Here is a 16,979-nt window from a genome sequence, read left to right on the forward strand (position 1 = left end):
ATAATTGTGCAGTGAGGATTGCTGTTGACTCATTAACAGAGGGCACTGTAGCAGTGGTTCAGATGAGGATAACATACGTTCACTTTGAATATCAGAAGCACCAGTGAGACTCAAATCATGTTTGTGTGGGATACAGTCATATGTATAGTATAACTTACTAATTCTAAAGTTTTCTTCTTCCTTCTGGAATTTCTGAACATGTTAAGAGCATGGTTATGAAACTGATGCTTTATTTCATGAAATAATAATGTGTGCAAAATATTCCCTGGAGGTCATCAATAATGCTGCTTTGTTTAAATAAGTGCTTAAAATCGTTCTGAATCACCATAAGTTACTGGCTTCAGTGTCTACTGACAAAAATTACATCAAAAGCTTTTTTCCTCCTAACATACTACATATTTTTAGTATATAAAAATAGGAAGAGAAACGTTTTGAATGGTCTCCTGCTTATGTAGTATTTTGAGTTCAATTTCATTGACTTGACATTGTTTTTTAACAAGTTGAAAGCTTCCAAATGTGGGCAACTTTAGAATAATTTCATTTGAGATGTCGTAGTTACATGTCTATAAAATGAAGGCCGTTGTGGTCATGCTGTCCTTTATACTCTGGAATGTTGTAAGTTTGGAAAGTTACAGTTTATAATGCTAGAATAACTAAGTTGAGATAATTAATTTACTGAGCCGATTAGCTCTTTGATTTTGATGTATACATAGCTTCTGTGCTTGCAGACCACTCTGGGATAATCTATCATTGTGTAGTGTATATCAGCATTTTTCTGAAAGGATTTAAAGGGATTTCTGATAGTCATTAGTTGCAGCTGTGGCTCAATTTCTGACCTTGAATCACTGCCGGCAGTAAATCTTAACTCTCTCCATCTTGTGTAATAGATAGAATTTGGTATGTTGTTTTTCTTTAGGTTAGAAGAAAGGAAGGAGCTGTTTTCCTGGGCTTAACCTCAGCAAGGGTATTGGTAAACTTTACAGAATAATTATTTAGGATAGCAAAGGAAAAACTGACCTTGCAAAAATGGATCTAGTCACAAGAAAACTCGCTTGTACTGGATCTGTTTAGCCTTGAGAAAAGAAGACTCAGCGGTGATCTTATTGATCTTCATAAATATCTTAAGTGTGGGATCAAAAAAGACATGGTCAACCTCTTACCAGTGGTCTGTGGGGACAGGACAAGGAGGAACAGCCATAAAATGGAGCATTGGAAGTTCTGCACCAATATGTGAAGGAAGAGGGTGACAGAGCACTGAAACAGGCTGCCCAGGGAGGTTATGGATTCTTCTCTGGAGATATTCAAGGCCCACCTGGACTCCCACCTGTGCAGCCTGCTGTAGGGAGCCTGCTGTGCAGGGAGGTTGGACTTAGTGATCTTTAAAGGTCCCTTCGAGCACCTACAGTTCTGTGATTTTGTGATTTAGTTATGAACCGTTGCTGAGGTTTGCAAAGGTGTTTAATATTTAAAGCCAAAATTCCACATAACTGCATATCTTACATCAGTCTGACTATGACTTTGCTGTGTGCCATTTGAGTATCATTTGCAGTGTATCCCCATGTTTATGTAATTTGTTTCCTCTGGCAGTTCAGTTCTTGACAGATAAGAAGGATTTAATTATATATATTCAGAATCTGTTTAATTTAATTTTTATTTTAAATTATTATTTTTTTTTATTCCAGTTATCTAGAAAAGTATGAAAAAGTCCATCATTTTGGGGAGGAGGATGAGGAGGTACAACCAGGCAATCCAAAGCCACAGCTTCCCATTGGTGCAATCCCAACTTCCTACAACTACCAGCAACACAGTGTGTCAGGTACATTTTTGAGATTGTTTTTTAACTATTTTTTTCCACATATTTTAGAACAAGCTACAGTAATAGTGTATAAATACATTGATAAGAATATTCAAATCATCAAACCTGTAAGTCATTCAGGTTTTTTGTTTAACACATCCAAAAGCTTTCCACTGTGAGCCACAACAGAATGAGAATCTGTAAACCATTATACTTCCTTCCAAGTGCTCCTTCTTTTAATTAGTGGGACTAAAGTTATTTGTCTTGAAACATACCTTGAAAATTCACAGATTCTGTTTCCATTGATTCAGTCATTTCTCTGAAGAGCCAAATATCTGATTCAGCGTAGAATCATTTAAGCTTTAAAGTCTGAGGAATACAGCTCATGCATAAGAAACCTGAATCAACCCCACTGTAAATTATAAACTAAGATGGATTATAGACTGTCACTCTTGGAAAAAAAAAAACAACACAAAACAGTAAACACATCTCATGGACTCTGTGGAATGGGTGGGTAATTTGTTGTGTAGAAAGCAAGCCTGTATTATATTACAATTTTGTTCTGCTTTAATTAAAGTTTACATTTTCAAAGCTTTTCTTTGGAAGGTTGTATTGCAGTGTTTCATTCCAGAGTTTCCAAAGGCATTAATATCCACCTAAAAGGGTGAACAAATAAGTAGCATGTCTTGAAAATTTTGGTTAAAGGCAAATGGGGCAAACAAGTTGAGTACTGTAAAAGCAATACCTTAGAAGTACAGTATTTAAAAAATATATGTATCACTCATAAAAAAACAATGGACAAAATGTCATTTGAACTGATGATTCTGATTAGTTTTGCTATGAAAACATTGTTTTGGTTTTTTTTCTTACTTAGATTACCTTCGTCAAAGCTACGGGCTCTCTATGGACTTTAACTCACCAAATGATTATAACAAATTGGTGCTTTCACTGTTATCTGGACTCCCAAATGAAGTGGATTTTGCAATTAATGTATGTACTCTTCTTTCAAATGAAAGCAAGCATGTCATGCAGCTCGAAAAGGACCCTAAAATCATCACTTTACTGCTTGCAAATGCTGGAGTGTTTGATGACAGTAAGTATGTGACATTTTTGCAACATAGAAGTCAATGCCTGTTTATTGCTTTTTTTTTTTATGCACAGCCCTTAGTAATCAATTTGTTGGTACTTTTTTACCCTGTAATATAACTGTATCTAGTTCTTTTTTTTTTCTTTTTTTTTTAACCTCTTTCTCAAATATTGTTTATATCAGACATGGAGCTTTACAGATATTCTTTTAAGTTAGATAATTTGAAACAGTGTTATTTAACAATTTAATGAACACTGAGAATTAGTCTTTTATTGGTACAGCTCAAGTTTGCAGCACTGGATTTCCATTTCTTGTAGTGCATTATTGTTTTCTTCTGAATTCATAGAACAGTGTTGATTTCTTGTAATTCTTTCCTACTGACAATCACAAATTAAAAACTGAAAAAAAGAGTGCTCTGAAAACTGACCCACCAAGTTCTTATCCTGGCAGTTCATATTCAAGTGTAGTAAAATTCAGAAAACGAATCTCAAAGGATAAGAAATAGTTAATGTATTAACACTTTAGTTTTTAAAGGTAGACTGTTCCCTCAGTATACAAAAACTATGTGAAGTAATTCTGTTCAAAATGTTCCATGACAAGTTGTTCCTGGTTAATTTCTCATCTGTCAGGGAAATTTTTCTGTCAGGGAAAGGGGTAGGAAGGAGAAATGAAGAAGGTAGAAAATAAATATTACCCTAAAGCATCCTGAAATCATAATAGCGCATCTTATCTTGTAGTGATGGGGAGAAAGTATTTGCTGGATTTATGTAACGTCTTTTTTTTAACGATAGTAAATAGATGAAATGAACATTTTTAGCTAAATATGTTTGTCTGCTACTACAGATGATCGCATGTATCTGTTGAGTGTAAATACGCTTTGCACATGTGAGCACAAACATAATATGGTTTGTCAGAGACTCAGTTTCAAAACTCTGGGGAAGAATCCATGTTAGACACCGTATGCTGATTTTTGTTTTTTTTTTTTTTTCTTTTAATATCACAAATGTTTTTACATAATGTAGCTGTTTTTTTTTTTCCCCTCAGCACCACATCAGTGTGTTTTCTGACTTCTCTGTTATGTTTCTGACTTGTGCCTGTGCCCTTCAGTTCAATTCAGATCAATTAGATACTGGTCTGTCAGTATCTTAATCTAGCCCAATTACAGGAACTTTCTAAGAAGAATGAAACTTAGTCCTGCAGATTAACAATTCCAAGTAGATTTATTTGAGATTGCCATCACTTACTGTTCCTCGGATGGAACTTTTATTGGTAATTGGTAATAATCAAATTTTGTATTGTTATTTCACAATTTCTTGGACTTTGCAAAAGTAGGCAGCATTTTCTCAAGCTCTTACATTGGAATCTGAGCTCAGGCTTGTCCATAGCTGGCCTGTGCTTCTATTACTTATGCTGAAAAATATTTGAGTGACAGTAGTGATGTGGAGAGGCAAGTATGGAATGGGGCTTACTCTTTTCTTTCCCTGTGGAAAAGAGTCATCTTACCTGGTGCCCCTAGAGAATACATCTTCTGAGTGTCCTAGCAATATTAGGAAGACTATTTAAGACAAAATGGGGAAACGAAGGGTGATGTTTACGTACTTCTGAGCGTGAAGCTTTTATGTTATAAATACCGAAGGTAAATTGTCAAGTTGTGTGATTAAATGAAATCTGTAATAGCAAACTATGAAAATACTGTCACAGTAATTTCAGGTGTAAATGATAGCTGATTAATTTTATTTGAAGTGGGTTTTAGACTTGGCTTGTCTATAATTAAGGTGTTAACAATGATAATATTTAGAATGTACTGTTTCTAGGTAACAAGAAAAATATGTTTTCAGCTCTTTCTCTGACCCTTCAGTAGTTTGAGATGACAGTTATATTGCATGTAGTAGGACAGTCCCAGAAGTTTGAGATGTTTATGTAGTGTCTACTGTATGAAATGCTGCATGAAGCCCTGGTTTGGTTTCTGTAAAAGCTGCAATAGCCTTGGAAATGAGATTTGATGCAATTTGCTTAAAGTATTGAAACATTACAAAGCAAAATTTAATATACATATACATATACACACACACACACACACATATATATGTATGTATATATATATAAAAGAAGTGTAGCTTTACCTGCCCTTAACTTATTACATAATATTGCGAGGGCAAAGCTAAGTTTTAGTTAGGCTGAATCTTATCTGCTACTTGCAAGCAGTGATGGTTATAAAATCTGTGGTACTGATTCCATTAAATACCAAGAGCACTGATTAGGCTTCCTTGTTAAATACTGGCTTTCAGCTGAGTGCTGTCAGACTATCAGTGCTGCTGTTCTGCTTTGCAGAAAACAGTGGTGGGAATTTGCTTGTCTACTGAAATAGTGTTTACAGCTTATACTGGGCACATGGAAAACAGTTGTTCATGTGAGGTTGAAAACTTGTCTTCTTTAAAAGAGCTACAGAGATTTCTGCCATGGCTTTTATTTATTCATTTTGGAATTCATAAACTGGTCAATTCTTCTGGTTATTTTCTGTTTAAACTGTAAAACTGCAGTAGTAATTAATTAAATCACTGGCAAATTTTGAGGATGTTTATCCGATTTAGTACAGAATTCTTTTGAAGGAAAATGAGATGCTAAAATAACCTGTAGTGTTGCTGAATCTTTAAATCTTTATTTGGTTTGGTTTGTGGATTAGAAAGAAATTTAAATGTTCAAATCTCTTTTTATTTATTTATTTATTATTTTTTTTACTGAATTCTGCTTTTTATGCTTAAAGCTTTAGGATCATTTTCTGCTGTATTTGGAGAAGAATGGAAGGAGAAAACGGATAGAGATTTTGTTAAGGTAATTTTAAGAATATTAGATTATTTTAAACTGCATCTGGTGGGTCGCAATTCCTTAAAAATTTAAAAAAAAAAAGAAAAAAAGAAGGTACAGTAGCATGTGTCTCTTGAATTACTGAACTTTATTCTTTTCAGTTAAGTACAGTAAAACAGTCACAGTTGTGATAAAATGTTGGGATAAGCAGGAAGTAGTTAGAGAAGGTAGGTGCAGGTAAATGGATAAAGAAGTTCCATGTTTCGGTTCAGAAGAACTGTTGTGTGAAGAGGAAAACTATCCAATGTATTTAACAGGGGGGAAAAAAAAAAAAAAGTAATATTTGAAACTGCCGTGATCAATAAAAGAAGGAAAACAAACAAAAACACACACACAACAATGCTCTGAATTGTGAAATTAGGGAGCATAACACAAGAAGATAAGGCAAATTTCCTTAAGTCCAAAATGTGTGCTTGTTTCAGTTGGTGTTTTTGCACAAGACATTTTTGTCTTTCCACTAGAGGGCATGATGTACTGTATTAGTAATGAAATGAGGTTAAAAATATAAGAGAAGTTGCTTTGTGTAAATGCTTGCTCATTCTGGGTGGATATTTTGAAGTGAATGAGAGCCTGCAATGTACTGTTGTTGAAAGAGATTTGACATTTCAACATATTTACTGCAATATACAGCAACTTCCTTACACAGAATTTCAGGTGAAAATTTGTGTGACTGAAGTAGAGGAAAGCCAGGTTAAAGTGTTTTACTAGACTGTGGCTGTTATTACATGAAAATATGAAAAAGTGAGCTGCTGAGTTATTTACAGATTGGGAGAAGGTTTTCTGCTCTACTTCTTAATCCTTTCATGTATTTAAATGTCTTGCCAATGTCTTTATACAAGGAAATATTTGGTAGGAGCTCTTTCCGTTTGTTTTCTGTTTCATTTGTATGTAACTCAGTTTTGGGAAAAGTTGGACTACCATAGGGTTAGTGAAATGATAAATATTGTTGAAATACCAATGAATAGATTCCCTAAGAATCATTTCCTAAATAAAGTTAACAACAACAACAGAAAATAAAGGTAAGCTTTCATTTTTGTTAGTGTATGAACTTGAAAATGTGGTGTAAGTGTGCTGAAGAGAAATGTGGAAAATAATACTTCATAATATTTGTTTCCTTTTCCACTGAGGATGATGTCTGGAATACCTTAGGTTGGGGGGTCCTTCGTTTTTATATTATTATTATTTATATTTATATATTTCTTTTTTATAGCACTTAGCACTTCTGTTGTGACTTCACCCTAAGCTGTCGCAGACTGTTGCTGATCCAGAGGAGCAACAAGTACTGCGTTTAGAACTGTAAACATTTAAAACCACATGGAATTCTAATTTAATATATGTTCATTAATTATATAAATCTAAGTAATTGTGACAGATAAAGGCAGATGGTTCTGATAAATGTTTTTAACGAGTGTTAAGTAGAACCACTGTAGCTGCAGTAAGATTTACTAACAACAAACTTGGATACTCTCCAAGGTCTATTCTTGAGCATTTAACATATGTATAGTACCACTCTGTAGTGAAATGCTTCTGAAAGCATGTTAGAAATGTACCACCACATCTCAAAATATCTCTAATGCCAAGAATCCGGATTGTTCATAACATCTCACTTTAAACATTTGTTTCACCCCGTTTCTGAAAGTCCTTTGTTTTGTACTGCAGCTGTGAATGTATTAAAACAGGAGATGGAAAGCATGATGGGAACTTCCTGACATAGAATGGAGTTATTTGATTGGCAGGGTAGATAGATGTAGTGCATTTGGGGTTGTTTTTTCAATTGCTTTTTATACCTTTAAGGTTAATAGAATGGTTATTGAGTGTGTGCTCCCTCCTTTCACTGTTCACATTACCTTTTTTAACAGTTCTTGTTGATTTGTTTCTGTTTTACTGCCAGTTGTTCATTTGGTTTTGTAGTCATTGTTCAAGTTTGTTTCTCTACTGTAATGACAGCAGATTAGAATTTTCTGTAAAGACAAAAGCAAAAAAGAGTTCTTAGGAGAGGAGAAGAGCAGAATTATGAACTAAAAGGGCATTGTGATAGCATGAGAATAGAAAGGGTGGAGGTGAATAGAAAGTAGGGGAAAGAGCTATTTCTCAAATATATAAATAGCACGCTAGCAGGAATTAAGTTGACAGAAATCCTGCTGAGCTCGTAAATGTTACCCTCAGATATCAGTGGTTTTTTCGTTTGCTGGAGTTTGGGTTTTTGGTTTTGGTTTGCAAAGAAATACTGGAAGTCTTGGAACTTCTGAAAATTGTTCTTGGGGTTAAATTCAGGATTCAAAGGGAAACTGTTATTAATTTGTGTTGTCGGTAAATGAATGTTAAGTGTTGGCATGTCTGTTTTTTCCAAAAAAAAAAAAAAAAAAAAAAGCATTCAAAAAACCTGAACTCCTCATCTTAGTGAGCTGAAAATAGCTTTTCAAATGCAATGTACAGAATACAAGTGGTCAGATGTGTAGAACATTTAATGTGTCATCTTTGTAGCTACAATTACTGAATTAACTTTTTCATAAGGTACTTCTGCTTATTATAATACATAAACACAAAAACTTCAGATTGTACAGGAGGTTTTAGTTTCTGCACTTCAACATCTTTATGTGTAATTATACACATATATTGCTGTAATTATAGAATTATGTATTTTAAAATTTCTCAAATGGCTTCTAGAGCAAATTAACATTTGCTTAAGATAAACTTTAGTTTTTGTTCTTTTTAATCAGGATTAATATCAGGATTTTTAAATTACTGTTCAAAGAAGATTAAATTTTATCCATCTTTTTTCCTTAGTCAGCATTTTAGGAGCAAATAGAAATATCTGTGTGTTCAGTGTTTTATTACTGCTGCTCTGTTTTCTCTTTTCTATATATAACTACTTCATTTTTCACAATTCATGGTAAGCTGTCACTGATTTTTGTGTAGCTTTGTAAATGGTCAGTGGTTTCATGAATTTTTCAGAACAGTCTACTAGCCTGATAATGTCATACAGACAAGGGATATGCATCTTGAGTTGTATCCTCTGACACCACTAATAGTCCTGTTGAAGGTGAAGATGAAAAGTGGTGTGTTTCTTTATTTAATACTAAACTTTGAGAGGATCCATTTGTACTTATTTTTTACCAGTCCTCACTGTATTAGATGTATTCCAGTTTTTTTCGTAGTTTTGGTTTTATGTTGTGCTGGATACTTTCTCACTTTGTACAGTGCTTCTAAACTAAATCAAATATCACAAATACATACTTAGTCGCTGTTCCATTAATTGTCAGAGTTTGAATATCGTTTTAATTATGCCTGTTGTTTTCCTTTATAGCTGTGATAGTTTGTTGCTTTTGCTCCTTTTAAGGTTTCCTGTTCCTGCCATTATGCTTAAAGTTACTTGGAATGACGCGGTGTCCTTATTTAAGTTCTTGGAGTTCTTGGCGTTGGAATTCCAAAGTCAATTCTCATGCAATTTTTGTGCTTTCTATTGCTTTGCATAATGCTTTAGTTCTCCAGTTTTCTTCTCTCACTTTTAAGTTGTTATTTTGTTGTCCAATTCTCTTCTTATGAGTTTAACTTACTGTGCATTTAATCTTTGAGTCTGACTCATATGATGTGTTGAGAGAGAGAGGCCATTACAAATGCCAATGCCTGAAAGACTTTTCAAATGTCCCCTCTCTCTCTCTTAGTGATCCATCACGCTGTTAAGCACAGACTTGGCTCCACTTGCCCTACTATTTTTCTTGGACAATAAGTAGTCATGATTGCTGCTACATTACATGATCTGTGGGCTCAAACATCCGTTGTTTATTATGAACAGAAATTTAGTTAATCTCATTTTCACCAAATTCTTTGTAATCTTGTGCATCTTTTTCCAGAGGAACTTACTGTCTATTGACAGTAATGAGATAGTGCACATGAATCAAGTTCTTTAACTCTTGGCAATTATCTCTTACCATGTCACATGGTCAAGCGTTATTTGTTTGCTTCCAAGTTTTAGCTTTATATTCAAATTAGATAACAAACTCAAATATAGGAATAAATGTTGAAAAGAGCTACACTTTAGCTTCCTTTCTGTTCATTTCTGTTTATATGTAATATCAAATTGCAACTATCCACAGTTTATAGTAGGGAAGAAAAACTTCTTGTGATGCTTGCTTTCTTGCCTCCATATTTTTTTAAATGAGCGCCCAGACAGCTTGACCTAACCCATCCTTTTCCACTTTTGCCTTTTCTTTGGGGGAAAAAAAAAAAAAGCTGGAGTGTTTTGTCGTGTTCTTTTCTCACAGGTGGATCTCAAACATTGTATGTAGATCATGTAATTCTGTTTTCCACCTTGTCATTCTCTGCCCCCCTCCCCCCCCATTCTTTTCAGGGATCTTTCCTGCTTAGGCAGGAAACAAATGTTGAATGGACTGAGAGCAATCAAGCCAGTCTCCTTAAACCCAAAAAAGGTGATTTAGGACCCTCTTCCCGTGTAAAGAGGAAGAATAGAGGCCGCAATCTAAGATGTCTCAACACCTTTACTCAGGTATACAAGATGGCAAACACTGAGGTAACCCTAGTGCATTAGAGGCTTTTTTTCCCCCCCTGATCATTTACTAGCAGGACACTTGATTCCAATGTGAAGGTCTGTCTTAGGTATGGAAATATCTGTATTTCACAAGTACTCCAGAGGATAACTTTCAGAACAAGATGCTGTTCTTTGCTTATATATGCTTTTATTCTCTACTGTGTTTTTTGTTTGTTTTTTAAAGGTTTTTGTAATTAAAGAAGAACAGATCTCATCTATGTAGGGTGAAGCCTTCAGGTGTATTGGAGCTCGGAATGGTGATTAAAACATATCAGGCTTCCATCTGTAGATTCAGGATTCGTTGCAAAACACATGTCAATAACTCGAATCCTGGGAAATCCTATCCCTTCTACAGTTGGCTGTCCATCTCTGAGATTGCTACATTTATTACCAGATGCCCTAGGTTTTACCTTACACACTTGAGTTTTTGAACATGTTACTGGTTAGTTAAGCTGTTTAAGTTACTGGCCTGTTGAATGGAAGGTGTAGCATGATGTTTCCTGAGTTTGTTTCTGTTTATTTTTTACCTCTTCCAAAAACATACTGGTGTGTGTCTGTCTGAACAGACCAGTATTCATATCTCTTTATTAATTGATACAAGAAATGAATATACTAGTCTAGAGCCCAACTGGTTCTAGAGCCAGGGGATTACTTACTGCTGACCTTCTGGTTTTGATAGCATTTCCCTAAACACTCTGATGAATCATCATCAACCGTCATGAATGCATCAGTTAGGTTCTTTTCCGTACGCTATATAGAAACAAGCTCTTCTGCCTTATTTGGATGAATGATTAGACTGAAGAGAGTATGATAAAAGAGCGTGAGCGTTATCATCCACAGGGATATGTATGTAGAAATAAACATGAAAGAAGAAAACATACACTTCATAAATTTTGAAGTTAAGTTGTCTGTGTGTTCACATCTAATCCTCCAGGTTCTCCTCGTTTGGGCTTTAGGGGACCTCCAGATTTCTTGGGCAGGGAGGAACTGAGGCAGTGGGGCACACGTGTTCTTTTGGTGTGCTTTGAGAACATGAAAAGGCTTATGTGTATGTTCTTAGTAATCCTGGGGCACAAAAATCTCCAGTTTGAATGGTTGGCATCTTGTGCTCACAGCAAGACTGTATAATGGAACAATTCAGAGTAACAGTTAAATAACTGTAGGTAAACTTTCTTTGGTGCCTTGGTGTTTCTTTCATTATAACTTACAGAAAGAAGCTGTGTTCTGTTCTTTTCTGGGGGGGAGGGGGGGGGGGAGAGAAAAAGATCTTATCTGTCCTGACAGCTAGAATTGTTTTACAGACTTCTTAAGGATGAGGAGAATTTTTCAGTTGTTCAGGCATGTAGAGTGGGTCTGTTAATGTTTTGCAAGTATTAGGCGAGATGAGAACTCATCCAGAAATGTATTTCTGTATTCATCTTTAACTTCAGGACTGTGAGGCTGTAATTTCAGCAGTACCTGCTGTGTCTTCATCTGCAAAAAGCTTATATCCTCATTTTTCATCCTTGTGAGAAAATGTCCAAGCTTACTGAGTATCAGGAAGAAATTCTTTAGTGTGAAGGTGGTGAGACACTGAACAGATTGCTCAGTGAGGCTGTGAATGCCCCCTTCCTGGAAGCATTCAAGGCCAGGCTGGATGGGGCTCTGAGCAACCTGGTCTAGAGGGAGGTGTCCCTGCCTATAGCAGGGAGGTTGGAACTACATGATGCTAGAGGTCCCTTCTAACCCAAACCATTCTATGATTTGCCATGTAGACAGAAAATTGATTAGTGGAGGATTCAGCTAGCAAAACATGATGATGCTATTTTAACATTTAATGTGTGACAGCGGTCTTAACGTGACAGTTTTTGACGTTGTCCTCTTCCAAAAAGGTTCGGGTTAAGACTTCAAGCATCTCACTTAAAAATATAGTAAAATAAAACCCTTAACTGATTAAACAGCAGATCTTCAAAAGCTTTTAGGATTTTTCTTCAGTGGTGAAATCTTAAGGCTTACTGTCTTTTCCAAAAGTAAGCATTCTAACTGACTAATGCAGTTCCAAGAGATAGACTTTTTGTGTGCTCTTTGCAACATTTATGGAACAAGTTTCAGGAAAGCCCAGTCAAAATGAAGTACATTCAGTAAACTTTACTTCCGTGCCTTGGTCTTCTTTGAATTTTCATGGTTGCCTCAGAATTAACTTGAAAAACCTGTTTGTCACAGATGATGGGAAGTTAGACTTTATGTAGCTGTTCTTGTCTTTACAAAAATGAGGTGCAAGCAATCCTCTTTACTAAACAGCGTTTGGATGCCATTTACTGGCATTGCAGTGGAAAATAAAATTCTTTTCTTTACTATTCAGAAAATGTGCAGTATTCTATTTTTTCAAGAATGTAATAGTGGCAAGCTTGGTATGAGTGCTGTAATTGAGTAATTATGTTTGCACAGTGTGATTTTCCTGCTGTTTGGCTGGATGTGCCATCCTTTCCTTTGAATTGAGATTTATATGTGCTTTTATTCTGTGTTCATGGCTAGTAGAGTAGCTGTATTTCATTAGTGAGTTGGGAATATATACATTAGTCATAGGAAAGTTTATGTTTTTATTGAAAAGTATACATTAGAATATATATATTTGTATTAGCATATACTAGTATATGTTTTTACTAGTTTGCAAACTTGATCCTTTGAGTGATTGTTATTTCAGCAGTTCTAGCAACATAACCATTTACAGATCAGCCATATATCTGTAAATCAATTTGAAATCTGGTCTGCTGCAGCATTCTGATGTGCTTTATGAATAAGGCTGGTGGTGATGTGGTGGTGGTTGTTGATTCTGTTTTCATTAATTTAAAGTGATGTGGAAAACATGAGAGCTTTAACGTGTCTCTCCAGATAGAAATCTTAAGTGCTGGACTTGTGGCAGGAGCTATGATTTTCTGAAACTCAGTGGGGTTGTCTTCCTTAGGACTTCCCTGCTTGTAGGAAGTGAATGAAAATGGATTCTATGTTTTTCCCACTTACTGCTGAATTTCTAATTTTTTTTTTCGTGGAAAACTGTCCATGTGGTTTCAGTATATCTATTAGCAATATAGATCCAGGGTAGAGTTGGTGCATCATGAACACATACTTCTAGTACTTATAAAAGAAAGAGCTTCCTAAATGTAAGCTATTATACATGTATCATATCATTCCATGACTGAAAAATTATGTTATTGTTAGATAAGTTAAGACTCAAGGTACTGGGGAATTTTTAAAGAGTAAGCTTTCTCCCATTCAAAAGTATTTTAAAGTAATGGAAATAAAAATACTATTGTAGAAAAATAATTCACTAAAAATTAAGTGTATTTCTAATTTTTTCTTCAGTTTTGGAGAGATATTGTTGAGGATATTGAAGTACGTGACCTTATTTCTGACAGAAGCAAATCTCAAGGTAAGAAATTTTGAGTAAAATCACATACGTGTGTGTTTGTACATATAGGAAAAGAAGGACTAAAATATATTTATCTCCTTTGTAGATATTCCATCAGACGATTGGATTTGGGAATCCTTATTTCATCCGCCTCGCAAACTGGGCATTAATGATATTGAAGGGCAGCGGGTACTGCAGATTGCAGTGATTTTACGTAATCTTTCTTTTGAAGAGGGAAATGTTAAACTTCTGGCAGCTAATCGTACTTGTCTTCGGTTCCTGCTACTCTCTGCTCATAGTCATTTTATTTCTCTACGGCAGTTGGGGCTTGACACGCTGGGAAATATTGCAGCAGAGGTAATGTTCTTCCAAACAGAATAATTAAAATATCATTTGATAAAGGCTTTACTTTAATGTTAATTAAATAAATCGCTCTTCCTTGATCATTGAATGAAACACTAAATAAATCATTCTCTTAATATGTAAATAGTAATTAGCCCAAAGTAAAATACAGGTTGCATGTGTTAGTTTGTTTAAATGGACTCGTGTGGAAAAGACTGATGATATGGGGATATGTAAGAAGTTCATACTGCATAATTTTCAGCTTAGTTTTACAAATGGGGGGAGAGAAATCAGTTACATTCTGCAGACTGCACTAGCTCATTTACTTTGTACTTCCTTTAGTTATAAATCGTATGTTTGCGAAAGGGGTGGAGGTTTTCATGCCATGTTTAGTGCGCACTAGGATGGTAGTCATATAGCCCTGGGTATACTGTCTGAATGACATGAGTCGTCCTTTTCAAAGAGATTTGAAAGCAGTAAAAAATAGTTTCAGTCTGTCATCATTGTGCACATAAATCATACAGATTTTACAAGTAGATATGTTCGGGCACTGTATTATTTTAAAATAAATCAGGTAAATTTAATTTAAATGGCTAGATACCACAGACTGAGACTTGAAGGATTGGCCTACTGTCGGAAAAAGCTGTTTTTATTTCCTGTGTATCTGCTTTCTAATGAATGAGGAAGAATATTACACATTTCAGTGTCTTGAGAGATCTGATCAGGAAGCAGAAATGGATAGAAACAGGATGAATGGTTGTGGTGGTAGCCTTTGGGAAGAGAGTGCCTCTTACTCAAGTTCTGTTCTTTGCTGGATGCTCAAATATTTGAGAATACTTTTGACTTTACAAAAGTAAACTTATTTTGCTTATTCCTAGGGAAGTATAAATTAGATAGCCCCCTCTTCTTTTCCTACTCTGAAGTAGCTAAAAATGCTTTAACAATAACCAATAAAAAACCCAACCCACGGGATTTTGTTTTTTTAAACATAAATGTCATATAACTGTGCTGCATTTAAATACTCTCAAATCTTATATTTTGAAATGTGTATGCAAGGATTTGAGCTAATGGCATGGTGTGCGTAGTGTTAGTCATAGATTTTTGTTTTTTCTTTTTCTATCAGCTTCTGTTGGATCCTGTTGATTTCAAAACTACTCATCTAATGTTTCACACTGTTACAAAATGCCTCATGTCAAGGGATAGATTTTTGAAAATGAGAGGTAAGTTATCAGGCTATTCTTGTTGTGATATTAGAATTGCAATTATTGCTGTTGAACTATTTTGTATTTGTTTTTCAGGCATGGAAATCTTGGCAAATCTTTGTAAGGCTGAAGATAATGGTGTCTTAATCTGTGAATATGTGGATCAAGAGTCCTACAAGGAGATCATATGTCATCTCACACTACCAGATGTGCTGCTTGTAATCTCAGCACTTGAGGTGCTATACATGCTCACAGAAATGGGAGAAGTAGCCTGCACAAAGATTTCTAAAGTAGAGAAGAGCATAGGTAAGAGAGAAGCAAGACAATATATACTATTTGCACTTACTATGGGAAGAAAGACTTTAGAAAAGGTCAAGTTCAGTGGTTAAAAATGTGCTTTCTTGTGTGTGTGTGTGCACACAGGTTAGGGCTGTATATTTCAATGGTAAGTTTTACCAGAATAATTCTTTGTGTTTGCAAGCATTGCAGGTTCTTTGTGTACTCTAGTAACTATGGAAGCTGAAGTTTCTAAATGCCATTAATAACTTAAGTACAGATCTACAGAAGTGTATGGAGGCTTGGTTTCATTCAACACAAGGCATTTTTAAAGCACATCAGAACATCGAACGTCATTATTATTGCCCTAATGTTATTTTTGGTTTTGCATTTAATACTTCAGATACGTTAGTGTGTCTGGTTTCTATGGACATCCAAATGTTTGGGCCTGATGCACTTACTGCTGTTAAACTCATTGAACATCAGTGTGTTAGCCAGCAAGGAGTACCTGATGTCAGACCACCCATGATGGACCATGGTTCTTCACAGGCACACGCAACAGGTATCGCAGGTTAGTATAACTACAAGGGAACGTGCTCTTCTGCATAGTTTTCTATGTGGGATATGATTTCTGTCCTTTGGAGGTTTCTGATTGGGTTATGTAAGTAAGCATGGTGTTATACACAATATATGGTATCTTTCTCAGATGTTTGTTTAGAAAGCAAATAGAAAGCTTTGGTAGCTAAAGCTGTTGTGAAAAAGAAAGAATCTTAATATTTTTCAGTTGCTATTTTGAAAATTTACTGCAAAATCTTGCTCACTGTTTTAATTTTTTCCATTTGAAATGGAGTATTCATTCTAGATTAATTCTCTGGAAATCATGGAAACAAATTATTCTGTATTGCATTTTGCACAGAATACTATTGGTCAGTAATAGACTTATTTGGTAGAGTTAAAGAGATGAGAGGCATGTAGAATGCCTACTTTGAAATGGCTAAACAGCTTATTGTGATGTGAACCCAATTTTAACTGCATTATTTAAAGTGTGAAAAGTGTTTTCTTAATTGACCTTGTCTATTAATTAGATTTTAAGGATTAACTTTTGCAGTGTTATTTTAGGGTAAATACTAGTTCTTTTGAAGTTGATGACAAAGCAGTTATTAGTGATTGGGGAAAACATAGAAATCTCATTCTGTCTTTATTAACAAAAGCACAGAGCTGTGTACCTCAAGTGCACACAAGATGGAACAGGTATTTGTTGTGAAGAAAAATGGAGAAAGAACTGATGTGACAGATACGTAAATTGCTCCAAAAGTAATGCCTTCTATTTATTTCCAGGAAAACTACAACAAATGCAAATAGCACAGTAACAGTATTAGAGCAAACTCTCAGCTACAAAACACTGTTTTTCAACAGTTACAAAGTTCAGTAATGCCATTTTTTCCAGCAATGAACAAGAGCCTGCGTGCTGCACT

General features: G+C 35.1%; 1 protein-coding gene across 3 annotated transcripts in view; it reads left to right on the forward strand.

Annotated features, from left to right (window-relative positions):
• ARID2 (AT-rich interaction domain 2) overlaps positions 1-16,979 on the forward strand; it is a 101,743-nt gene that overhangs the window by 56,358 nt on the left and 28,406 nt on the right. For 2 of the 3 annotated variants that reach the window (XM_015854939.3, XM_015854945.3), the window contains 9 exons: positions 1,683-1,816; positions 2,670-2,888; positions 5,647-5,714; positions 10,099-10,254; positions 13,639-13,705; positions 13,791-14,041; positions 15,150-15,246; positions 15,325-15,534; positions 15,908-16,075. In XM_015854939.3, the coding sequence (XP_015710425.2) occupies positions 1,683-1,816; positions 2,670-2,888; positions 5,647-5,714; positions 10,099-10,254; positions 13,639-13,705; positions 13,791-14,041; positions 15,150-15,246; positions 15,325-15,534; positions 15,908-16,075 (1,370 nt within the window). The remainder of the gene's footprint in view (positions 1-1,682; positions 1,817-2,669; positions 2,889-5,646; positions 5,715-10,098; positions 10,255-13,638; positions 13,706-13,790; positions 14,042-15,149; positions 15,247-15,324; positions 15,535-15,907; positions 16,076-16,979) is intronic. The other variant, XM_015854954.3, reaches the window with a different exon arrangement.

This window comes from Coturnix japonica, chromosome 1, assembly GCF_054131305.1.
Source record: "Coturnix japonica strain WE chromosome 1, WE-NBRP24, whole genome shotgun sequence".
Taxonomy (NCBI): Eukaryota; Metazoa; Chordata; class Aves; order Galliformes; family Phasianidae; genus Coturnix; species Coturnix japonica.